This window comes from Mus pahari, chromosome 3, assembly GCF_900095145.1.
Source record: "Mus pahari chromosome 3, PAHARI_EIJ_v1.1, whole genome shotgun sequence".
Taxonomy (NCBI): Eukaryota; Metazoa; Chordata; class Mammalia; order Rodentia; family Muridae; genus Mus; species Mus pahari.
The window spans coordinates 112,447,204-112,473,248 of record NC_034592.1 but is presented as its reverse complement, the minus strand read 5'-3'; the positions used below and the strand labels follow the sequence as shown (position 1 = coordinate 112,473,248).

The 26,045-nt window shown below is 43.4% G+C and overlaps 1 protein-coding gene across 1 annotated transcript in view; it reads left to right on the top strand.

Moving 5' to 3' along the window:
• The window catches only part of Ckap2l (cytoskeleton associated protein 2 like), a 27,528-nt gene extending 7,664 nt beyond the window's left edge, over positions 1 to 19,864 (top strand). Inside the window, exons 4-9 of the mRNA XM_021193782.2 lie at positions 2,292 to 3,529; positions 6,206 to 6,413; positions 12,032 to 12,187; positions 16,538 to 16,598; positions 17,998 to 18,181; positions 19,521 to 19,864. Of these exons, the coding sequence (XP_021049441.1) occupies positions 2,292 to 3,529; positions 6,206 to 6,413; positions 12,032 to 12,187; positions 16,538 to 16,598; positions 17,998 to 18,181; positions 19,521 to 19,746 (2,073 nt within the window). The 3' untranslated portion in view covers positions 19,747 to 19,864. The remainder of the gene's footprint in view (positions 1 to 2,291; positions 3,530 to 6,205; positions 6,414 to 12,031; positions 12,188 to 16,537; positions 16,599 to 17,997; positions 18,182 to 19,520) is intronic.
• Positions 19,865 to 26,045: the final 6,181 nt, after the last annotated feature.

The following is a 26,045-nucleotide window of genomic DNA, read 5'->3' as shown; positions in this document are numbered from 1 at the left end:
GGGGTATAGGGAACTTTCGGGATAGCATTTGAAATGTAAATAAAGAAAATAATAATAAATAAATTTAAAAAAAATTAGTTCCAGCTACATAGGTAAAGTATACCTGTGTATACTCATAGCTCAGTGGTTGCTAAAACCTGTGGAGAATAGGAGATGGAGAATGACTACTAACAAATCTCTTCCTGTGGTGACAAAAATGCCTGGCAGTCTGTGGGGATGGTTATACAACCTTGTAAACATTCTAAAACCCATTCAATTGAAGGCTTTAAAATACTAAATTGTATGGCATGTTAATGAAATCGCAATGTTAGTAAATATAAGCCATAAAAATACATGTAGACATTTTCATACCAACATCCCCACTTTTTTTTAAAGGATGATAGAGAGCTCTGAATGTTAGGTCCAAGTGGTAACCCAAATATAAATCGAGCTGTGTGGGTTACCATCTCACTCTGCCTCCATCTCACCGCCAGCAACACCACACACTGAGCATTTCAGACTGGTGTCTCTCTGCCCTAGGGCCATGTGGCTCTTGTTTGAGATTTCCTTTATGTATTTATCTAGTGATTCTTCATGACATGAGCGAGAGAGTGGTAGTTTGAACCTTTCTGTATCTTCTCGGGGAGATACATGTTCTTTAATTCTGTCATCTTCTCCTTCCTGAGGAATTGCTCACACTATGGATCCTCCAGTGCCCTCCTCCCATTACCAGGAAGTTCTCCCCTCCCTAGTTTTTAAATTTCCTGTAACCAATTCTCTTTTTGTCCAAAACTAAGTTACTTGACTAAAACATCTGCCTATTGTTCTGGTTTCTTTTCTGTTGCTATGATAAACATTTTTCCCAAAAGCACCTTGAAGTTGAATTGGCTTAGATCTCTAGGTCCTAGTTCATCACTAAGGGAAGTCAAGCCAGGCCTGAGGCAGAAACCATGAAGGTGCTGCCTTCCAGCTCACTTCTCCGGTTTGCACTGGGGATCATGCTTAGTTCACTTCTGTTTTCTTTTCCTTTTTTTTTTCTTTCTTTCTTTCTTTCTTTCTTTCTTTCTTTCTTTCTTTCTTTCTTTCTTTCTTTCTTTCTTTCTTTTTCTTTCTTTCTTTCTTTGAACAGGCTTATCTTGAACTCAGAGATCACCTGCCTCTACCTCCAGAGTGCTGGAATTAAAGGCGTGTGCCATCCCATCCCAGCTATGAGCTAGCTTTCTTAGACCACTCATGACTATCTGCATAGGGATAGTACCACCCACAGAGGGCTAGTCCACCCCATATCAGTCAAGACAGTCTCTCACAGACATGGCCACTGGTCAATCTGACTTGAGCAATTTTTCAATTGATGTTTCCTCTTTTCAAGTTCAAGTTAACAATAAAAACTAACTAAAGTACTTACTAACCTTAAAAACAATCTAACCTTAAAAATCTGTCTTGTGTGTGTCTCTGCACCTAGAGCTTTTCTTGAGTGTTTTCTTTGGCTATTTTTCATCTGTTTGCCTTATACTATTCCAGTTCATTCCTTTTTTTATTTTATTTTATTAATATTTTTGGGTGGCTGTTTGTTTTCTAAGGGTAAAGACTTGGATGGGAAGAAAGGTGGAGAGAACCTGGGAGGATGGGATAGGGAAACTGTGATTAGAATTTATTATATGAAAAAACTCTACTTTTTATAGAAGAAAACATTCTTTCTTGACTCTACAAGTGTGACCTCAGATATTTTTTATTTTGTTTTTCTGGAATTTGGCAATTGTTGAAGGTAGAAGACTCCCCATGTTGCAATGTTCTCTCCCCCTGTGTTTAACCACTGATAATTAGACAACACTGACTTCCGGGGTTAACAAGTTTCCCAGCTAAGTATCTAAAAGAAAAACAATGTTTAGTGTGGCTGGAAGTACAAGGGAGGACTTGCTGAGATGCCTACTGTAAGTTATTGTGTTGTCATACTGTGGTGTATCTGTCCAGGCTGCTTAGAAGTATTCTTCGTTGGAACATGAGCAGCATTAAAAAGAAGAAATTCTTTTTTGAAACAACTATTTTTTTTAATTAATTGATAAGTTAAAAAGACTGGCATACTTCTAATAGAAACTCAAATTACAAAAGCCACCTTTACAATTTACAAAGTCAAATTACAAAAGGTGAACCTTTGTGTCCCACATTTCTCTTTCTTTTTTTTTTTTCACATTTATCTTTCTTAAATGACATCCTAAGATGGTTTCTAACATGTGCTTCAGTTGTTTTCATCATTTTAAAAAGTGAACCGTTGCTATAAATTTTTAAATATATTTTTCTCTTTGTGTTTTTAGACTCCTGGACCTAAAAAAGATGTTTCCAATCATGTTTTGCCTAGCAAAACTGCAAGACCCATCAACATTAAATTCCAGACTAAACCAGCCAGCATCACAGCATCCCAGAAGCCAGAGTTGAAGCCACCAAAACTTCCAAGTAGAGGGCTCACGTCAAGATGTTTTTCTTCTAACACAGACTGTAAACAGTCCAGCAAGCCTCCACAACAACCTAAAGCTGTGTCATCCACTGCAGGACTGTCAAGAAAACCCAGGCAGTCCCCTGATACACAGGAATTAAAAACCAAAAAGCAACAGGAAGCACATCGAGGAAATGCTAAATGTACATGTCCCATGACTAATACCCATGCTGAAAAGCAATCTTTGGATGGCTTTCTAGATGAAACAAACAAAGAAAACTTGCCCCAAACCTTGCTAAAACCTGAGAAGCTAGATCCTGACTTACATTCTATAAGAAAGCCAAATACTGGCTCTTCTAATCAAGCTCAGAGAAGTCTGGCTCCTAAACGGATCTTGAGCAGAAGTTCAGTTACTCATACTGCTCTGCAAGGCAGATCTAACCAACAGTTCATCAGAAGCACACAAATCAGAGCTCACCCAGTGAAGCCTCAGCAACGCCCTACAGTTGTAGATTCTACACGACCAAGAGAAAAACCCCCACAAACAGCTCCCTCGCACTCCGTTCCAGCCCATAATAAGACTCAGACATCAAAGAAACCAGTGATCAAGAACACACAGGACATAACGGTTAACAGGGTTAGATATGGAAAACCAAATGAAACTAAGGTACAGTCATGCCCTGCTACTGAACAGAAAGTAAAACACACTAAACCTAGTTCCCAGCTCAGTGTGCTTCAGGGAGGACATAACAGTAGGCATCCCAACATGAAACAGGATCGGAAGCCTGTACAGCCTCATCTTGGACCCCAGACGTCATGCATTCTGCAAAAATCAAGAGCCATAAGCCAGAGGCCTAATTTGACAGCTAGCAACTTTAGTTCAGTCATTCCAAGCACACCTAACATAAGAGCAAATAAAACACTTAACAACAAATACAATAACATCTTTCAACAGAAAGCACAGACATTGGACTCCAAGTTCAAAAAGTTTCCTCCCCAGAGCCATTTTTTGAACAAGACTGCTCCCAGGACTCAAGCCAGTACAGCAAGTAGAAAGGGAGCCCCAAGTGCGACCCAGACTCACCCACATGTTAAAAAACCAGAAGGAGAGAATCGAAGGTACTTTGCCTAATTCCAAGATATTACTGATAGTGGTTGGGTTTGGGGCTATAGTTCAGTGATAGAGCACTTACCTAGCAACAGCTGAGGGTGGATGAGCGTCTATTCTAGAATTCTCAGCCTGGGTCACAGATGGGCTTATGACAGTGTGTGGCATGTGGTTGCAAAGAGAATAGTCTGTGGAAAGACTTAGATCCATCCACTCATGATGAGTGCTCCCTCATCGCCCGCATCATGCCAGGCTCAAGTGAGCAAGGAAGGCTTAGAATATACATGGAAAGTTTAGAGAAATTATTTGTGGCGTTGAAATTCTAGAACTACACTGATTTTAGAAAAGAACATTTTTCTTCATTATGATTAGAAGGAGACTGGGAAGATAAGAATGCTAGGGACTGGAGCAGTGTTTCTCAACCTGGGAGTCGCAACCCCTTTGGAGGCCACATATCAGACCTCCTGCATATCAGGTACTTACATTACAATTCATAACAGTAGCAAAATTATAGTTATGATGTAGCAATGAAAGTAGTTTTATTGTTGGGGGTCACCACAGCATGAGGACCTGTATTAAAGGGTAACAGCATTAAGAAGGTTGAGAACCACTGGATTGGAGGAAACAAAGATCATGTGTCTCAGCTTTGTTATTGTGGAAGAATCATGACTTGTAAGCACTGCATAGATTGTAAGATTGCCTACCTTTTAGATAGAGTCAGAGAAAAATGACAGTTAAGAACTTTCATTTGTGTTTAATTATTGACATTTGGGGAAGGCAGAACCATAAAGACAAAAGGCAGAGCAGTCAGGAACTAGAGGTTAAAGGTAAGCACTCTGAAGAGTTTGGGGTCTGTATTATATCTTGATTGTCAGTGCAGTCAAATGGTCTTGTGAATTTACACCCACAGAATTACACACTTCTGAAAGGTGGGTTTTACTATCTTGTCATTGAAGTTCTGTGTGTGTCAGGCACTGTGCTAAGCACTGAACATCCAGCTCTGCCTTCATAGAGTTTGGGCCCTATTGGAGGAGGCAGAATACAAACACACTGATTAAATGAGACAGGATAATTGCAGATCATTACTCTTCAGGAAAGGATTGTTTGAACAAAGGACCAAAGATGCAAGAGCCTGAGGCAGGACTGAGCCTGGATCAGGATACCAAAAGGCTGCCAGAGCTCCATGAGGGAGAGGAAGAGGACTGTGATGGAGGTCAGAAAGACACAGGACATGGCAGGACAGCCACAGAGAACTGTGTTAATTTTATTTCAACACAGTCTACTCTATATGTTACTGACAGATTCTACGGACAGAGGGTAACAAGAGTTAGAGTAGATGCTTCATATTTCAGACAGAAGGTAACATGTGGCTCAGTATCATGATCATGTGGACAGAATCAATCAATACAGTGATATGTCAGTCACAAGGAAAAGCAACTACTCAAAGACAGCTCCTGGGTATAGGGACTAATTATCAAATGAGGGAAATATAGAAGGGATTTGGAGGTAAATATCAAGAGCTTTGTTTGGTGTGGTATTGATATAAAATACCTGCTAGACAACAAATGCAAGGTACAAATAAGGCCGTGGGTTTAGCGTGGTTTGGGACTCCAGGGAGTGATCTAATCATTAATATGGTTGTGATGTAACAAAGCTAGAGGGTCTCCTTCCAAACACTCGTATCTACATCCACCCCCTGACTCCGTTTAATGATCTATTTTAGGAGTAGGAATGTGAGTGGTAGCAAAAAGCCAGCCTTGGGACTTGGCATTGTCAGAGACTGATTGCTTAAGGAGAAGAGAACCCTAAGATTATCAATTAATGATAAAAGGGGCTCGTGTGGTCAGAAGATCCCTGAGGAACTATAGTAAAGTGGGTTCGAGCACCGAGACCCTGTTGAAGACAGAGTGCAAGCTTGGTGGGTCTGAGTGGTGGGAAGTTTCTGTGGACAGAAATGGAGTGCTGAGGTGTCTTAAGGGCAGGTGGCACTCTGTCCAAGGCAACAGGTGAGGAAATGAAGACTTAGAGAAAAACAATGAAAAGTAGTCAAGGGTCAAGGAATTTGTTTTTAAAGATTATTTTATATATGTGAGTACACTGTTACTGTTTTCAGACACACCAGAAGAGGGCATTGGTTCCCATTACAGATGGTTGTGAGCCACCATGTAGTTACTGGAAATTGAACTCAGGACCTCTGGAAGAGCAGTCAGTGTTCCTAACCACTGAACTCTCTCTCCAGCTGCAGTTTTTAAATTCCTTGACCTTTGGGCTAGAGAGATGCAGTGGTTAAGCACACTGACTACTCTTCCAGAGGTCCTGAGTTCAATTCCAAGTAACCACATGGTGGCTCACAAACATCTATAATGGGATCTGATGCCCTCTTCTGGTGTGCAAGTGTACATGCAGGCTGAACTCTGTATATATTATAAATAAATCCTTAAAAAAACAAAAAACAAAAACAAAAACTGAAGCACCAATCAGCCCTCTGTAATCCTAGCAGTCGTAAGTGGTGCTGTAAACCCAGCGTGGACTCTGCCCCTCTGTACATCGTTCTCCATTCTGTCCCCCGACCTTGTCTGTAGTAGAAGGTTTAAACAGTCACTGCCAATCATGTGTTTTAGAAGCAGACATGTTAAGAAGGAAAGAGGGAAAGAACTAACCCCCACCCCTCCCCCATCACATTTCAGGAAACAGCTGGAAGAATGGCAGAAGTCCAAAGGGAAAACCTATAAACGGCCTCCCATGAAATTTAAAACAAAAAGAAAAGTCATAGAGGAAATGAACACTTCCTTCTGGAAGAGCATTGAAAGAGAAGAAGAAGAAAAGAAAGCTCAGCTGGAGCTGTCCAAGAAAATCGACAGCACTCTGACAGAGTGTCTGAGGCTCATTGAAGAGGTGAGTTCGAGGGAGAGGGTGCAGAGGGAGAGGGTGCAGAGGGAGAGAGAGAAGGTGCAGAGCTCGGCTGCACTCAGTCTTGGCACTTAAGACAGGTTCCTCAGGAGTCTCCACCTCTGCAGAAACCCAGCCACTCTTAAATACAGAACCACAGTGACAGCAGCAGCTGCATGATGCCATGCACTTAGGTGGCTGCTCAGATCTTAGGAAACTAACCCAGACCATTCAGCTCCATAAGGAGACAGCAGGGACTTTCTTCTGCCATAAGGGTCCAAAAGGTGGGTGACATTTGCACTGGAAGCATTTCCTAAATTCTAACCTTAGTTTGAGGGGTACTTTAAGATTTATTTATTTTTAGTTTTTGCATGTGAATGCTTTGGTGTATATATATAGTTAGACAGTCACTGCCAATCATGTATATAGCTTCACCCTGTGTGTTCAGTGCCAATAGAGGCCAAAAGAAGGCATTAAATCCTCCAGAACTGGGAAATTACAAATGGTTGCCAGCCACCATGTGGGTGCTAGGAAACGACCCTGGTCCTCTGGCAGAGCACTCAGTGCTTTTAGTCAGTGAACCATCTCTAGCTCCTCTGAGTAATTTTGGTAGCCAGAAATGGCATTCTAATTGTGTCTTGGAGTCTACAGCAGGATAGAGTAGGTAATAGACAGTGGGTATGTGCCTGGTGACCGCCATACTAAACAGCATAGTACTAAACCTTGACGTGCTTAAGCTCTAGGCAGGAAGACCGCACCTACAGTGGAAGTGAGCCCGTCTGCTGGTGCTGGACCTGGGGGACGCAGGGGAACGTTATTTTAATATTTTTCCTTTGTGCAATTAAACTTCAGAGTTTTGTTTATTTCTTTGATTTTATTTTGTTTTCATTAAAAAAAACAAATACATGAATACATTAGTTTGCATGGGGAGCAGGGGTGGGTACACTTAGACTTATGTGCGCATTTATGTGAAGACCAGAGGACAGCCTCAAGTGCCATTCCTCAGGCACTGGCTTCCTTGTTGGGGGAAGTGTCGTCGTCGTCGTCATCATCATCATCACCATCATCATCGTCATTATTTGGTTTTGTTGTTTTGAGGCAGGGTCTCACAAACCTAGAACTCCCTAGAGGCTAGTCAAAGGCTGACTGGCTAGTGAGCCCCAAGTATCTCACCTCCCTGGTGTTAAAATTGTAAGCATGAACTACCAGTCCCAGCTGTTGGTAGGTTTCTGGCTATTACACAATGTCCTTTATTTGCAGAATAACTCTTACCACTAAACTCTTTCTGCACATACCCCTCCCCCAATCAGTACCTTCTTAATATTAAAATAATTTTAAATAATAATACAGATAGATTAGTGACCAGACCTCCATCCCATTCTGCTCCCTGAAGGGTGGTGATCACCCATTGTTGGCTATCCCTCCCGTCTTTATATGTGTGCACACAATGTAGATAGAAACGAGGCAGTTTTGTTTGTTTTGCCGGTTGCAGGACTTCACATATTTATATATGTTTTCCTAGTCTCAATCAAATAACTTAGGTATTTCCCTTTCTGTCTACACCCAGAAAGTGGCGTGAACATCTTTTCACATTCTCCTGTAGTGGATAATTGTTTTTGTTTCTTGGACTGATTGTATAATATATAGGTTAAGGTGAGTAGCTCACAGACTCGAGGCCAGCCAGGGGGACATAGAAAGTTCATAGAAAGCCTCAAATACATAGTGAGCCTATCTCAAAAAACTAAAGGGAGCAAGGCAGGGGTATCAGATTTGTTGAAGATTTCTCTAAGATCTTTTTAAAGGTTATAAAATCTTTTTGAGCCGGGCGTGGTGGCGCATGCCTTTAATCCCAGCACTTGGGAGGCAGAGGCAGGGGCAGAGGCAGGCAGATTTCTGAGTTCGAGGCCAGCCTGGTCTACAAAGTGAGTTCCAGGACAGCCAGGGCTACACAGAGAAACCCTGTCTGGAAAAACCCCCAAAAAAAAATCTTTTTGAGTCCAGTAACTTTTTCTTACTTGTAGTATCTATGCTTGTTCTGTCAATTGATATTTTCTTTTGTTGTTGCTGTTTTTGTTTTTGTTTATTTTGAGACAGGGTTTCTCTGTGTAGCCCTGGCTGTCCTGGAATTCACCCTGTAGACCAGGCTGGCCTTGAACTCAGAAATCCGCCTACCTCTGCCTCCCGAGTGCTGGGATTAAAGGCATGTGCCACCACCACCTGGCAATTGATATTTTCTTAGCTTTTAGTTAAAAGCTTGGCCAACTTAATCAATCTTAATTTCTCATGAATATGGTGAATACTATAAACATGCCTCCTGGTTTTACTGACTAATATCTGCCATATTTAGCAAATACTCATCAACCAGGTCAAGTCACAAAAACAGAATGACTTTGTCCAGCACGGCCCTACAGAAACCCTCCTGTGTTCTATCCAGAAATTCCCTGAACCTTGTCTGGTTTGGGACTTTATGGAGACCTCATTACATAGGCATAATTGACTACTTTGATCTACATTAGACCATTAGCTTACTCTTCAGTCCCTCCCCAGAGGCTCTGAGTAGGACTGGAGACCCCTACTTGTCTGCTTGTCTCTTGTCCTGTGAGCAGCCACCATCCTGAGGCTACCCTAGGAACTGCCAGTCATCAGTTTGTTAGCATGCTAAAGCTTTGGACATTCCAAGGATTTTAGGAATTATATGCCAGGAAATGGAGGAAGACTCCATATATAATTCACAATATCGCATTAGAAAAGGTGAACTTGGGAGAAACTAGGACTCCAACTTCCAGGAGGGTGTACTACCTGACAAATGCTAATCAGAGGGAGCCTGGAGTTGAGACTTTGAGGACAGTCCACTACCCTGTGGTCCCCTACCTCTTCCATCTGCAGCTAGAACCAGCTGCTGTCCCTGGTGAGAGACTGTTGCTAGGGTGATGAAAGCCGGTGAAAGGATTCTATCCCTCACCTGGGCAGCCTCCCTCTGTTGTATGTGGGCAGGCCCAGCAGAGCCACCACCAGGCAGAAAGCCTTTACAGACTTCCAGTTCTCTGGATTCCACTTAGGAGGCTCTGTTGGTTGAACTTTTCTTTGTTGTCCTTTTTAGTAACCATTGCACAAGTGTTTAAAACAATGTTTTCTGTTTGTTACCCAATGGCTTCCTTTCTGAAGGACGTATGCCAGAGTGTTCCAGAAGGATGAGTTAAAGATAGTCTCTCCTTATATTTGTCAGTGTTTGCTCTCTGTCGAGTTTTCTAAGTGTTACAGATTCATGACTTGCTTTGATTTCTCTGATATTAATATTGTCAAACCTCTTCTTTCTTTCTTTCTTTCTTTCTTTCTTTCTTTCTTTCTTTCTTTTTTTTTGTTGTTGTTGTTGTTGTTGTTGTTGTTGTTCATTCATGAGCTTCCTCGTCCCTTTGATTGTAAACCCCTGGGCTGGTTTACATTAGAGTGTATCCCAGGTGTGTACAGGCTGAGACACTCTGCTTTAACAGCAGGCCTTGCCCTCCACAGTTAGCAATTGCCCATATAAATAAACTCACTCCTAACACGTGACTGTGTAAGCCCACTTACAGGGTTCTCCGGTGTTCACATTCTTTTATTTCTATATTTACTATTGTTTTCATGTTTCATAAAGAAAATTATAAATTAATGAAACAAAATAAATGGTAGATGTAAATTCAAACATGTTTACTAATGACACATGCAAACTTTGAGTCCTTGTGCTTAGAAAAGCACCGTTATTTCACCCTTATGCTGTATTCATAGTTTGGGAAGAATTTCTAACTACAAGTTATTTTCTCTAAAAATTTGGAAGCTCCTGACTGTTTTCTTTTTCTTTTTCTTTTTTTTTTTCTTGTGTCTAGAATTATTGACTTATTGAATCATGTCTATCTGAGTCTCATTCCTTATAAGTAATTCTTTATTTCCCCTACTTCTCTAGATGCTTTTAAGTTAGTTAGTTAGTGTTTTTCAAAACAGGGTTTTTTCTGTCACCTTAGCTGTCCTGGAACTCACTCTGTAGAGCAGGCTGGCCTTGAACTCACAGAGATTCACCTGCCTCTGCCTCCTGGTGCTGGGACTAAAGGTGTGCGCCACCACTGCCTAGCCTTAAGTTATATTTTTATCTTGGTTTTCTAAATATCCATATATTTATACATATATGTGTATATCCTAGTTAACTCCAACTATACATGCATATATACTAGTTAACTCTAAATATACACACATGCATACATAGATACATATATAAATATATACTAGTTAATTCTCCGAGAACCTTCAGTGCAAACAATTGTTTATCTCTCTAGTCTTAAACTTTATTCTTGTATGGCTTATTTGAGTGTGTCTAACTTTGCTCTCAATGTTCAAGAAACTCTTTTCTATGGATATTGAAATTGTTGAGTAGTAGGAATGACCGTGGGAACTCTGTTTGTTTGTTTGTTTGTTTGTTTCCAAGACAGGGTTTCTCTGTGTATCCCCTGGCTGTCCTGGAACTCACTCTGTAGACCAGGCTGGCCTCAAACTCAGAGATCCACCTGCCTCTGCCTACCTAGTGCTGGGATTAAAGGCATGTGCCACCATGCCCGGCCCGTGGGAACTCTGCTTGTTTCTTTGTTGTGTCTCACTGGGTTCTGGGAGAATTCCTCGTAACCACCTATGCTCGTTCTATGGTAGGGAGTTTGCCACTTGGCTGATACTGTCTTCTCCGCCCCTCACTCTCTGTGCCGTGTTCATTCTTTGTTGAGTTGATTGTACCTTTATTATCGTGTTGCTTTCCTGGGCCAGTGGTGACTCTTGATTGGGAGTGTACAGTTGTGTCTTTACATCACCAGAGGAGCTTCTGAGCGTAGCCGAGTCTGGACTTCTTAGTTTGCTGAGTCACCTTTTCTCCTAGTCCTTGTTACAGCCCTGCCATGGGCCCAAGCCAGAAGCCATTTCTAAGTGTCTTTGCATAGATACCCTATTTTATATCTGCCTGCATGAATCTCCAGTACACCTGCACTCACTCTGCATGCTTCTGCGGCTCTTCATGCATGCTGTGGTTAATCATTTGGAAAGTAGCCTTGAATCACAGTTCACTATTCTGTTAATATATGGTACTTTGAATATTTTTAATATGTAAGAAGTATTTATTATATTAGATCTTGATTCTGTTTGTGTAGTACATCCCATAAAGATAGAGAACATATTCTTTACCTTATGTTGTGGTACATGTTTTTTTATCTTAAAATTTAAAGGTTTGGGGGCTGGAGAGATGGCTCAGCAGTTAAAAGCACTGACTGTTCTTTCAGAGGTCCTAAGTTCAAGTCCCAGCAACCACATGGCTCACAACCATCTGTAATGGGATCCAATGCCCTCTTCTGGTGTGTCTGAAGACAGCAACAGTGTACCCTCATATTTGAAATAAATAAACCTTTTTTTAAAAAATTCTTTAAAATTTAAAGGTTTGTGTTAAAAAATATTTAACTATAATTAATATGGGGATGTTTACATGTTTATTATATATTTGCTATACCTTAGCAAAATTGACATTTTAACTTCAGAAAAATGAGTAACTATACCTTCAGAGACATAAGCATTAACAGTGACGTGGTAAAAATTTCATCTGGCATTTCTTTTTCCAGGGTGTACTTCCTAATGAAATATTCACCATAGTGTCCAGTATTCCTGAGGCTGAAAAATTTGCCAAGTTCTGGGTGTGCAAAGCAAAGTTACTGGCAAGTAAAGGCGCCTTTGATGCTATTGGATTGTACAAAGAGGCCATTCAGAACGGGGCAGCAGTGAGTATCTGTCTTGGATGGCTGATGTCAAAGTCTCTTTCATGGGCTTTCTTTGTTGTTTATAGTAATGTGGTTCTATACTGCACTGTTAAGCTTCCATTCATAGGGGTAAGGGTATGGTAACAGGGTGAGTGTGATCGAAGTGCATTAGACGCACCCCTGGTGGTCGCACAGTGAAACCCAGGGTTTTGTACAGTTAACACACGAGCAGAAACTTACTTCACCTCAAGAAGCAGTCACAGAGTCTGAGGTAGGAAGGTATTGGCTTTGTTTTGTTTTGTTTTGTTTTGTTTTCAAGACAGGGTCTGCCTGCTTTTGCATTCCAAATACTGGGAATAAAGGCTGCACCACCATCAGTTAGCCATAGAATGTATTCTTTATTAATCCATCAATTACTTCTTAAAAATTACATTTATACCAGTAGAATTTGGGTGGTGTTTGTTTGTTTGTTTGTCTGTCGAGTACCTATGTCTCACTTAACACTAATTACAGAAATAAGTAGGTTGGGAAATAAATGTAGAAAGTTACAATATAGTATCAAGATCCAATAGTTAAAAAGAACTTAATACATTAAATTCAGAACATCACTAATGCAGAGTCATTACATCAAACACCTGTCTAATTCTAAAACCAAAGAGAAACCACCTTCTGCAGATTTATTTAACAAAGAGATATCAAATAACTTCATAACTCTTCACTTAAATGTTTCTCTCCCTTCCTTGAGGTCTGTGGTACTCACTTCAGGATTGCTCACAGTGTTGTACTTGTGCACAGTTTGATCAGTTTCACTCAGGAACGACTTTTCCTCACATTTCTACTTCCCAGAGCAAACTGATTCTGTTTTTACCTCTGTAGTTTCAGATTTACATTGCTGTTTCTTGATTTTTCTCTTACAGACATAATTTATGAGCTTTCAGGTGAGGACACGGCCTTAAGCTTCTTGTCCACACACAGCTCTGCCCATCCCAGCACTCACTCACATGCAGACAGCCCCACCTACTCTTGTGGGCCTTTGCCATCCTCCAAGTTTCCTGATCACCCCACCATATGTACTGTTACTCATGTGTAAGAAATGCATGGTTGAGGCAGAGGCAGGTGGATTTCTGAGTTCGAGGCCAGCCTGGTCTACAAAGTGAGTTTCAGGACAGCCAGGACTACACAGAGAAATCCTGTCTCAACCACCCCCCCCCCCAAAAGAAAAAAGAAATGCATGGTTGTACTGAGCAATGGGGTATGTACTATGGTTACTTTGCCTGTCAAACACATCTACTTTTCCTAGAATTAATTAGTTGCTTACTCTGCCTATGTTTCATTTTCTGGGTATTTATTATATATCTACTTTTCATATTCTTTAATTTCTAAATCATGTCAAGAGTTCAGATAGTCTGTTGATTTATTTTTTCTTAGAGACCCCTCTAGTTTATTCCAGGTTGGACAAGGACTGGCTTCTATCTTTACCAGATGTCCTCTGTCTCTGGTCCCCATCACTGCAGACACTGTCCCCACAGTTCTTGAGGAAGGTCTGTCTTGTTTCCTGCATTGCCTGTTTCCTCTCCAGTGCTCTTCCTCCACTCTTTTTTTTTTTTTTTTAAAGATTTATTTATTTATTATATGTAAGTACACTGTAGCTGACTTCAGACACTCCAGAAGAGGCATCAGATCTTGTTAGGGATGGTTATGAGCCACCATGTGGTTGCTGGGATTTGAACGATGGACCTTTGGAAGAGCAGTCGGGTGCTCTTATCCACTGAGCCATCTCACCAGCCCCCTTCCTCCACTCTTACTGTTGTTTTAGTCTCCATTACTCACTGAAGGATTTACTCGGATGCTGATGAAGTTGCGATATACACATATACACACAGGTAGATTTGAGAAGAGTATCAAAAACTCTGGAGGCTGAGGAGATGCTCAATCTGTAAAGTGCTTGCTGAACAAGCAAAAAGAGCTGAATGTGATCCCTGGCACCCATATAAAGCAGCCAGTTGTGGTGAACACACTTAACACCCCAGCACTGGTGAGGCAGACAGGGGGACCCCTGGAGCTTTCTGGCCAGCCAGCTTAGCCTGACTGACAGTCCTAGTGAAAGATGCTGTCTCAGAAAACAAGGTAGGTGGATGGCTCTTGAGAAACAGCAAAGGTTGATCCCTGGTATGTATGTATGTGTGTATGTATGTGTGTATGTATATATATATATATATATATATGTATTTATATATGTGCACACACACACTTGTGCATACACAGATACATACACACTTAGCATGTTTGTACATGTATGTATAAACACACCAAAAACAAGCAAAGGCTCTGGCCACATGTTGTGGGGTACCCAGTAAGGTGATCTAGCTGCAGTGGCTGGTAGAGAGCCCTCTACCAGAACCAGTATCCTCAGGTCTCTCCTCTTTAGCTGGTCAGAGTATTTAGGGTGGGGAGGTGTGCCAGACTCCTTCCTGTGAGCTAGAAACTGTTGTGGAGTGGATAGAGATTGGGGAGAAGAGACCTGGGAATCTCCTTAGCCTGCAGATTCTGATTTATTCTGTTTTCAAGTAGGCACCTACCCTAGTCTTCCCTCAGAAGTATACCCCAGTTTTCTGTTAGGGTGCAGAGGGGCAGGGCACAGTCACCAGGCTGCATGGGGCCGGAGGTATCAGACCTGGCTGCAGATCTGACTCCTCGGTAGGTGCTTCAGGGGCCTCATCTCCTGTTGTTGAGTTTGGAAGCTCCGTGGTACATATAATTTCCTCAGCCACACTCCCAGCTTTCTGAGGGGCCGGTTGGCAGTCCTCTCCAGCATTCCACTCCCAAAGCCTTGTGGCTGCCCATTCTCTCCTGTGCTGCTCTTAATCCTTGACTCTCATTTCAGTAGAATTTCATTAGGGATCAGAAGTAAATGAGCTTCCATCTGCCATTTTTAACAGAAACCTATACAAATGCAAAACATGCTTCATCAAGCTGGGATTACTCCAGTAATCCCAATACTTGGGAGGCTAAGGCAGGAGAGTTGCCATGAGTTAGAGACTAGCTTTGTCAACATAGCCTGACTTATCTTAGCCTAGAGTACATAGTAATACCATGTCTTTTAAAAAATTAATAGGGGGCTGGTGAGATGGCTCAGTGGGTAAGAGCACCCGCCTGCTCTTCCGAAGGTCCAGAGTTCAAATCCCAGCAACCACATGGTGGCTCATAACCATCCTTAACAAGATCTGATGCCCTCTTCTGGTGTGTCTGAAGACAACTACAGTGTACTTACATATAATGAATAAATAATCTTTAAAAAAAATTAATAATAAAATATGCTTGATGCAAGTATTTTATAATTCACATTCATTACAGTATGTGTGTGTATTTCCAACTTCAGACACTTACAACTTAACTTGTTTAGTTAGCTTGGTTCTTTGGTTTGGGTTTTGTTTCTTTGTTGTTTTGGCTGGAGTGGGGGTTTTGTTTTGTTTTGTTTTGTTTTGTTTTGTTTTGTTTTGTTGAGACAAATATATGGTGTCATTATATAGACCAGGCTAGCCTGGAATTTATAGATCTACCTAACTTTACCTCCAGAATGCTAGGATTAAAGGTGTGTGTCACTGTGATTTGCCAGGTGTGTGTGTGTGTGTGTGTGTACATGTGTGTGATTTATTAATTTGATACAGAGTACCGAGTCAGGAAAAAATTCTAAACCTAGCATTCCTGCAATAAAATAGCAGCTGACCTTGTGGTGTGCTGTGAGGGGGCTTACATGTTCTTCTGGGCAATGGCGCTTTTTGTCTTCCTTTCCTTGGTTGTTTTTTTTTTTTCCTCTCTTTATATACAGTAACTAAATAAAGGTGAGAAAGAAGCCGCCAGGGAAGATACAGAAAAAGCTTTTAAAATGCCTGCATGATGGGACAGTGGGGGAAATCTCCCTGGAGCTGAACCTGTGGTTCAATCTTTGTAAAATACAGTCCCCAAATTTTATCATGAAAACAAGAACTAAACAGACAACAGGGGTGCATGGTGCGCTTTCTGTCTGTCCAGCTTTTCTGTCTGTCTAGCTTTATATCTTAGAGGCAGATATGATATGATTTAATGATATAATATAAATTATTAGGAAAAAAGAATTTGGTTTAAAGAAACTTTGAACACATCTTTTCACTAAAATTACATATGCCAGTTTTAAATCGACATGTTCAGTTTCTTCATTTTTTTCCTTATGAATCTTTAAAACTGAATCATTTTAAGTGTTTATCACTGAATATGGGATTGAAAAAGAAAACATGTTTATTGCAGGAAGTTTATTCGATGCTAAGCAGAAGTTCTTGGCTCAGTCTTTCCATGAATGCTTTCAATACCGTTTGTTTATTCTGTTGCCTCCAGCCAATTCAGGAGCTGCAGGAAATCCTGAACATTCTGCAAGATACAAGCAGAAGCACAGGAGGTATGGTTACTTCTTCATTTCAATTCACCGCCTTGAGATATGCAAGTAAAAATCATTGTGGAACACGCAGATCAGAGGAATGAAACATTCCCACCTCTCGCTCTCCATGGCCTGGCCTTTTGAGCTGTAATCATCCACTGATTGACTCCTATAATTACTAGTAAATATGTGCTCAGTTCTGAGCAAAGTTTATTTTCACCACAGCAGCCTGGACTAGTGTGTCCTGCTTTCCTGGAACCCTCAGGAAAACAAAATAACAGTTTATCAAACGAGACAAAGACAAAAGGAAGAGAGGCCCTGACTTGTTATATGTTTAATCATAGTAAGTGTGTTAGTTAGGGTATAACTGCTGTGAAGAGACGCCATGACCACCACAGTTCTTAAAAAGGAAAACACTTCAGTGGAGCTGGCTTAATTTCTGAGGTCTGGTCCATCATTGTCATGGCAGGAAACATGGCAGTGTGCAGGCAGACACGGTGCTTTAGGGGATGCTGAGAGTTCTGCATCTTAATCCATAGGCAGCAGGAGACTGTCTCACTGGGCATGACTTGAGCATATGTGACCTCAAAGCCCGCCTCTCCAGTGACACACTTCCTCCAACAAGGCCACTCCTCCTAATAGTGCCACTCACAATGGCATTCATAGCACTTAACCACATGAAATTATGGGGGCCATACCTATTCAAACTACCACAGTAAGTTGTTTTCACTCATCTAAGTCCATGTTCTTTCAAGAGTCTCTCCTTACTCAACTGACAGTCACTATTTGGAACCTTTAAAGAATCTGTCTAGCTGGGCGTGGTGGCGCACGCCTTTAATCCCAGCACTCGGGAGGCAGAGGCAGGCAGATTTCTGAGTTTGAGGCCAGCCTGGTCTACAGAGTGAGTTCCAGGACAGCCAGGGCTACACAGAGAAACCCTGTCTTAAGAGAGACAGAGAGAGAGAGAGAGAGAGAGAGAGAGAGAGAGAGAGAGAGAGAGAGAGAGCGCAAGAGATTGAATAAATTGATCAGGGTGTGGAAAAGGAGAGTGGTTAGTCTCTCAGAGCTCTCATGGGAGTAGAAGATAAGACTGTGGTCAGTGCTGTAAGGGATTGAGGAGCCATCTTCAATTGGCAAATATGCCCAGAGGAGGAGGGGGGAGGAATTGGAGGGCAGTATGGGTGGGTGGATATGATCACATGCATTTTATCAATGTTTGAAAGGTTCAAAGAATTAAAAAATACTATTTTGTAAACTATAGCAAGGAAGAAAACCATATAAATAGCAGTTGGGGTCACACCTCTTTATTTGCTCTGCGGAGTCCATGAGGGTTACTGGGAATCGCTGTCCACACTGCCTTGCTTTATTGATTTTTAGTTTAACTGTTAAATTGCTTCCCTTCCTGGCCTTGTGTGCACAGCGGTCACCTCTGACACATCAGCCGCTGGAACTAATACCACATCTGCAGAAGAGCTGGCCAAGGAGGAACCTGAGCAGCCTTGCCCATCTCTAACAGAAAGGGAGCCAATTGCAGCAGCACCACGGATACCCGTGGCAGAGTGGGATAACCCTGGTATCAAATTACAGGTTGCCCCGATCCCTAGGTAAGCATAGTCCAGAAGACTTCTGACCTGATTATGGTCGGGTTCTGTTTCTTCCACACATCCAGAGAAGCCGTTAAGAGACCTCTGCTTCTGGTGTGGTAAAAAGGGTAAGTCAGCAATTAGTGTCAGAGCTCTCCAGACTGCTAAGGTCAGTGCTGAGAGGAGGTCTGGGATCCAGCCTCCATTGGCAGAGATGCCCAGATCACGGTCTCTGGCCCTCAGGAAGGGCTGAGGGTAAGTAGAGGTTAGAACTGGACAGCCAAGCAGGGTCTCTTTTATGTGTGTATACCGTCCCTTCCTGCCTGCCCTAAGACTGCTGTGAAGGAGCGCTGCAGTCAGGCGGGGTTGGCATGGATCCACACCCCTCCTGCATGCAGTACCTCCTCTCCACTCATTTGTCCTACCAGCCTGACACCGAGGGAAGCCGAGTAGAGCTATCTCCCAAGTTAGTGTGGGAGAGAAGGAAAGGGCAGTGACCAGCCCTGGGAGAACATGGAGGGGGCAACTGAGTCTGTTGCAGTCAGAGCCCACTGCTCAAGCCTTCTGTTCTCAGCAGAACTGCAGTCATTTTAAGGCTGTACAACAGTGGATCAGCATTGTTTCCAAAAAGTGAGTTTAATATCTCTGTCCCCTGTTCATGCTTCTGGAAGGACTGTACATAGGAGCGCCAGGGCAGCAGTTCTGTGCCTTCCTCTACCTGGAACTACAGCTAGCCTGACCCCTTAGCTTTCATTTGCCCCACTGTTGTTAGCTCATGATACATGAAAGCAGTCAGTCAGCCCCAAGCTCACCTCCACAGGCTCCAAGTGCACGCCCATAAGCTTTTCAGCCCACCTGCCTGCTAGTTTCCCATAAGCTAATGCAGCCGGTGGTTTTGTGAATTTTAGGTCAGTTGTGGAAAGGTTCCTAATTGCATTGGCAACTTTATAAGGAAGATAGATGCCCAGTTGTTCCTGTTTCGATACATGGTATGGAGGGGCATCTTAATAGGTTTTGAGTAATTGACAGTCAACACAAGAAGGAATCTTAGAAGTCATTAGTGCAGTCAGGCTCCGTGTTAGGCCCAGTTTCCTCACAGCCTGTAAAAATTTATAAGATAAACAAATGGCAGCTGTAAAGCAGTTGACTTCACATCAAAACCATCTTCACCTTCATCCATAGCATCGTAATGCTAACACCACCATCCAGGAGCAGGTGTCACCATCCAGGGCTTCCTGAGCACCAGGGAAAACTAGTGTAGGCTCACACTCAAGTACCAGCTGTGCATAGGAAACAAAGAACGGGACAGGATGGTCCTGTAGCTGTGAAGGTTTTGAACACATCCTTCGGTCTCTTTCAGAATATGCGGGATGCCAGAAGTGCAAGACATGAAGCTTATCACTCCTGTGAGGCGCTCAGCAAGGATCGAGCGGACGGTGGCTCGCTACCCAGAAATGCTGCAGGAGCATGACGTGGTGGTGGCTTCTCTTAACGAGCTACTGGAAGTGGACAAAACAGAGTGTTTCGTCTTCCGTGAAAATGAGGCTTTGCCTGTGACGCTGGGCTTTGAAATCCTTGAATCATGATCTTTTGATATTTGTGTTTTTTGTTTTGTTTTTTTAACTTTAAGTGAGGTTTTTTTCAGAGCTTGCAAAACATAAATGCCCTTGTCAAGATGACAGGAAATAAATGTTTGCTGAGACCCCACGATGCAGATGGAAGACTCTTGGGTCTCAGAAGGAATGCATTGGGTTTGCTCTCAGGTCGTATATCCCCATGCGAAAACTTTTGGCTCATGTATTTGTTATATACTTTATAACAGTTTTATAGCATATGTAAGTTTCAGAATATCAAATATTAATTTATCTCAAGTGTAATAGAAAAAAAACCCAGCTCACACTTTGCTGATCTGCTATAATCCTATTGTAGCTATTCTTTGTACCCAAAGGTTGGTACTGTAGTCTGACTGACTGACTGACTGACTGAGTCAGCACCCACCCTACCTGAAAGGCAGGCTCCTAGAATACAAAGGCTTGACCTTTGACACCAGCTCACCAGGCGGAAAGTCAAACCCCACAGATTACAGAGACGTTTGGGCTAGCCACATCTTCACTCAGATCCCAGAAGGTATTCGTGGAGACCTTCACCTTCTACCACAGTGACCGTAAAGATGAGGGGGACACTTGTTCTCTCTGGGTAGGTTTCCTCTAGTGAAGCACAGAATTGAGGTGACAGCCCAGGTTTTATTTACAGTTCTACTTTTGCACTTGTTATTGAGAAATGCTTCAAGTAAAGACAAATGTGGGGACAGAGCCTGCTGCGTCCCTTCCTCTCCTGCCAGAGGACTGGCAGCCTGAGGAGAATGAGAGACTGTGGCAGGGAATTTTTTTTCTGCACCTTGGGCAACTGCTCTGAGAAAGGAAAAACAGAGTTGTTTTGTAAATATAACATAGAAAAGCCTGGTTGGCAATTTTTAAATCTTAGCTGTGTTCCTATGATTACTAAGTAATATCTAAAATAAAAACCACTGAATTCTCTTCATCTCTGCCTGTTGTTCTCTTTATTATCGTGGTGATGGCTTTAGTAAGATATATAAGAGGTGCATTATTGCCCTGGATAAAGGATCAGGTGTGATCTCACAAGGAGGTGAACATTTTGCTGAGGGAAACAGATCCACCTCTCAAGATCAGGCTATTCCACTGAGATTCACCAACCTCACCCAGAAAGTCTTCCTGCCCAGAGAGGAAGCCTCTGAGAATAGCTGTCCATCCCCACCGGCACACAGGAATGCGCGCAGTCAGCTCAGATGGTTACTTAGTGACCACAGGCTTGCAGAAGCATCAAAATCTAGAGTCTGAAGCCAGGCCCTCCAGCAAGGAAGGAACTTGCCTCAGACCTCAGGCTCCAGCTTCAGTCCTCACAGGCCTTAGGTGGAGACTACAGTGCCAGACTCGGCTGGAATGGCTCACTTGTCTGGGCCCTCTCCTTCCCAGGCCTGTGACTTAACTTGATTTAGCACTGGCTTCACTTCTCAGAACCATCATTTGCTGCTGAAGCAGTTTCCCTCTTTATCACCAGTTCCTTGCAAAATGTGTGGCAGTCCCTCCCAGACACTGACAATTCAGTGCGGGTTGAACTGTTAGTATCTGAAAATGTTTAATTTTCAGAGGACTAATTGGAGAGTTTCCAAAGCCTGGTCAAACTGAATAGAGCCTTCTGGTTATGATGCTACGCCTGCAGCAAACTGCTTGCTAGACGTTAAAGTTCTCATTACTGAATGGATGTTTCCTGATAGCAGGGCAGGGAGAGCGCAGGAAGAAAGGAGGCGAGCCTTATCCACCTGGGAGGTGAGTCTACAGGCAATTGTGCCAGAAATGTGGGCCGGCCGTTATGTGGGTGCAGCTCGGGTTAACTGGTGGCTTTTTAGAGGGAATTATTAAAGTGACTCTTGGAAGCTAAGATTGTACATGCCACCACTCTATCGCTGTACAGAACGACTGAACCAGAAGACAAAGGGGAGATGCACTTACCAGTCCTTGCTGCCAGGGAAATCTGCCCAGTCGTCCACATACTAGAAAAGACTCAGAACATGTTATTTCTAAGAGCTCCATTTTCTCAGTTGCCTTTCACACCCCCAATCTAATCGGCTTAAGAGGAATGGACTCTTCTGGCAGTGTCTATGGGACCCACACCTGAGCAATGAGAGCCTAGCATCGCCATGGCAAGGGACATGGACTGGAGGAGGGAGTCATGCCTCAGTCAGAACCATGAAATACCCTTCCCACACTCATTTGGAAAAAGACATCCTGATGGAGTTGCTGAAATTGTAAGCTGCAAATCCAAGGTCTAAGGTTAGGCATTGTATTTACTGTGTAGGCAAACCTTCTGGAACAGTTTAAATGAAATCACATTATGTCAGTAGCATGAATACAGTTAATGCTATGCATGGAGCTGGCCTGACACACACAGACAGACCACACACACACACACACACACACACACACACACACACATGTGTGCACACACACACACTGGACAGGGACCTGGATTAGTGCTTGCTCCCCACACATCCACTCATTATATCTCTCACTAACTGACACAGAGAGGAAAACAACAGTTTGACAATGTGATGGTTTTGAATAAGAGGCCTGGGCTGGATCAATGGCAGTGGTTAAGAGAACTGACTACTTTTCCAGAGGACCCAGGTTCAGTGCCTTCTTCTGGCCACTGTGGGCACATACACACCATAAACAAAAATAAATAAATAAATAAATCTTTAAAAAAAATAGCAAAATAAACCATAGATTCATATATTTGACTGTTTGTTCCAAAGTTGATGGGACTGTTTAGGAAGGATTAGGAGGTGTGGCCTTGTTGGAAGAGATGTGTGTGTCTTTGGAGGTGGGCTTTGAGGGGTTTGTGTGTGTGTGTGTGTGTGTGTGTTTATTCATTATATGTAAGTACACTATAGCTGTCTTCAGACACCCCAGAAGTGGGTGTCAGATCTCATTACCGGTGGTTGTGAGCCACCAGGTGGTTGCTGGGATTTGAACTCAGGACCTTCGGAAGAGCAGTCAGTGCTCTTAACCACTGAGCCATCTCTCCAGCCCAAGGTTTCAAAGACCCATGCCATTCTCAGTTTGTCTGTCTCTCTGACTCCTGCCTGTGGATTATATGTGAGCTCTCAGCTACTGCTTCCAGTTTGGTAGCTGCCTGTTGGCTCCTGTCACGGACATACCCACTGAAACTGTAACCTTTTATTGAATAATGTCTTCTATAAGTCGCCTTGGTCGTAGTGTCTTGTCACATCAATAGAAAAGTAAGACAGACATTAAGTGACAGGGTAGAGTCTATCTCGGAGCCATCTGGCTCCAGGTCCAGAACTTTCAACACCTAGGCCACCACGGAGAAGTGAGTGATTGATGGTCGGGAAACAGCAAACCTGAGAAAGTCTGAACTGTTCCTGGTGTAGCAAGTGAGAGCCACCTGGGCTGAGAGGAGAAGTCAGTGAGAGCACACTTGCTGCATAAATACAAGAACCTGCTTTCAGATCCCCAATACCTACAGAAAAGAAAGGCTGAGCCGAGTCGTAAGTGCACCTGTAGCCCATGTGGAGCAGAGACACCAGGATCCCTGGGACTTGCTGGTGGCACAGAGACTGTCTAAAAGGCAGGGAGTGATAGTGCAGGATGCCTACGGTTCTCTGGCCTTCACATATCTATGCATATCGTACTCTGGCATATACACATGCGCGCGCGCACGCGCACACACACACACTGCAAAAGTGGGTGGTGTAGAAAGAAGGTCACTGAAGGAGGAAGTGCTGTCACTTATTCTGTAAGTACAGTGGCTAGGCCACTCACTTTTCCTGCTGCTGGAGATACAGGGTCAGAATTAAAGCACTGGCTCAGTTGCTGGAACTCAACTCTCACATCAGCAGGTCCAGGGAAAGTGTGTGTTACTAAGACAATAACAAGCAGGGTCCATATCCACCCTGGGGCTCTGCCACCTGTCTGGGAGCCTGATGGAGGTGGCCAAAGTCGGTCACAACAAGCTCTAGCCATGGGAAGGAGGAAGAGAAGGTCACATGTCCCTACTCATCCTCAAAGAAAGCTTGGCAATGTCTGTCAGATCCATGAACTTAAAGTGTATGTATGTGTGGGAGAGGTGACTGCAGTGTCTGCCACATATCCCTGGGAGTGATGCCATGCGTCTCCAAAGTACAGATAAATGAGGTGCGTCAGGTTTAAAACTAAAGCCTGCAGCACATGACTCAAGTCGAGGTCCCTGTCCCACCCTGTCCTGCCCCAGACAAGTCCCTGAGGGCAGATTCCTAAGTCAAACCTTCATAGCCTGCCTCTCCCTTACTCCATATCCTTTTCTCCTCCATCCCTCCCCCTGCAGTTCTCCAAGGCAACCCAGAGGAACAACTCCTCATTCAGTAAAAAAGGATGATGGGCCAAACAGCCTGACCCCAAGGATCTGAGGAGCTATCGGTGACTTGTAATTAGAGTCGCAAATACATGTTTAAGGCCCCATAAGAGCCATCTATAGTCAGGAGCTGAGAACACAGACGTCAGGGTAGCAGTATGCCTTGAAGCCTTAAGTGGGAACAGGGATAACAGGAAAGTCGGGGGGGGGGGGATGCCTTAGGAGAGCCTGGCAGAGTGTATAAGGGCCCTTTGGCCACCTCTCCTCTCTTTTCCTCCTCTTCTTCCTGTTCCCCTCCTCTCCCCTTTCTCCTCCCTCCCTGAGCCCCTCAGGTGTTGTGATGGTTTATACCTTTGCCCTCTGCCCGGGAAGGAAATTCTGTGAGGTTTTGTAATATTTTTTTGTAATATTTTTTTTCAAAAGCAACACACATTTTCAAAAGGTTCAATGGCCACCAAAGATGCCTTCTAAGGTAACAGCTATACTGCCCCCTGAGCGAATTCTCAAGCTCCAAATCAGTTCTGGCCACATGTAGTGGTACACGCCTTTAATCCCAATACTCAAGGAGGCAGAGGCTGGCCAGTCTCCGTGAGTGTGAAGCCAGCCTGGTCTACAAAGCAAGTACCAAGATACCCAGGGCTGCGTAAAGAAACCGCGTCTCAAAAGGAGGTGGGGGCAACAAAGAGTTTTCAATGCTTTGCTTTGCTTTTTTTTTTGGGGGGGGGGGGNTNNGTTTNGNGNNNGGGTTTNNCTNTATAGCCCTGGCTGTCCTGGAACTCACTNTGTAGACCAGGCTGGCCTCAAACTCAGAAATCCGCCTGCCTCTGCCTCCCAAGTGCTGGGATTAAAGGTGTGTGCCACCACGCCCAGCGCTTTTCTTTTTCCATACATTTTTTTTTTCAGTTTTCTAAAATACTGTCTGGAGCAGGTGATGGACCACGTCTAGGACCATGTCTAGCCAGCTCATGTCTAGGACCGAGTCGGTTGCAAAAAGACGGGCAAAGCCCAGGTTCAAGATCAAGACTGCCCTGGGTACCCCAAGCAGGGCTACTTTACAGTTCCTCCCTGCGCTACACTGACCCAACGCCAAGCAGGAGATGCTCAGGGCACAGTATACACACACACCATCTGCTCACCCCAGCAGAAGAGGACCCGACAGGACATTATAGCAAGCAAGCCACACAAGTGTCAGGACAGAAATAAGGTCCCTCGTGACAGTAAGGGTCAGCTCTAAGGTCAAAGAATCCTCCTCCTTGACCATTGGCATCTAAAGACTCCCACTCAGGAGAGTGCAAGCCCTGCCCTCTCCTGCAGAGCACAGCGGATGGGTTTGGATGATGGCCCACCCAACCGATATCTGTAAAGGGTGATTACAGGCCACCAACAGTCAGCTGGGAAGCAGATCCCGCGGTGTTGAAAACCTGAATGTCCCTAATTTTGAAAGCAAAATCCCAAGTCTAACCTGAATTGTAATTCATAAACAATGCCATTATCTCCATAATTTAAAAATATCAATCTAATTCCCTAATCAAAATCAAACAGGGAAATTAAAAGTAATTTATAGTTGTATGTATTTCTACATAACTATGTATTACTGTACTTGGAAACAAAAAGTCTCTGTGGATTTCCCAGTGCCTCTGCGTGGGTCACTACTGCTCTCCCCTCATCGTAGCCGCAAGCCACACAGCTTCTCAGCCACAATGAAATGGCTCCTCCCAGTTCTGCTACAAAAAGCAGAGCCTGCTTCATCCCAGTCACTCACATTCTGACTGTAGGGGAGGAATCAGGAGGCAGGGTAGAGGCTAGCCCATTCTTACTCCACGAGCAAGTCACGAGGCATCTGTTGGGATGAACAATGAACCCCTGGGGCTTCTGAGATATGCAGTCTTCCCCCACCCCATACACACACACACACACACACACACACACACACATACACACACACACACACACA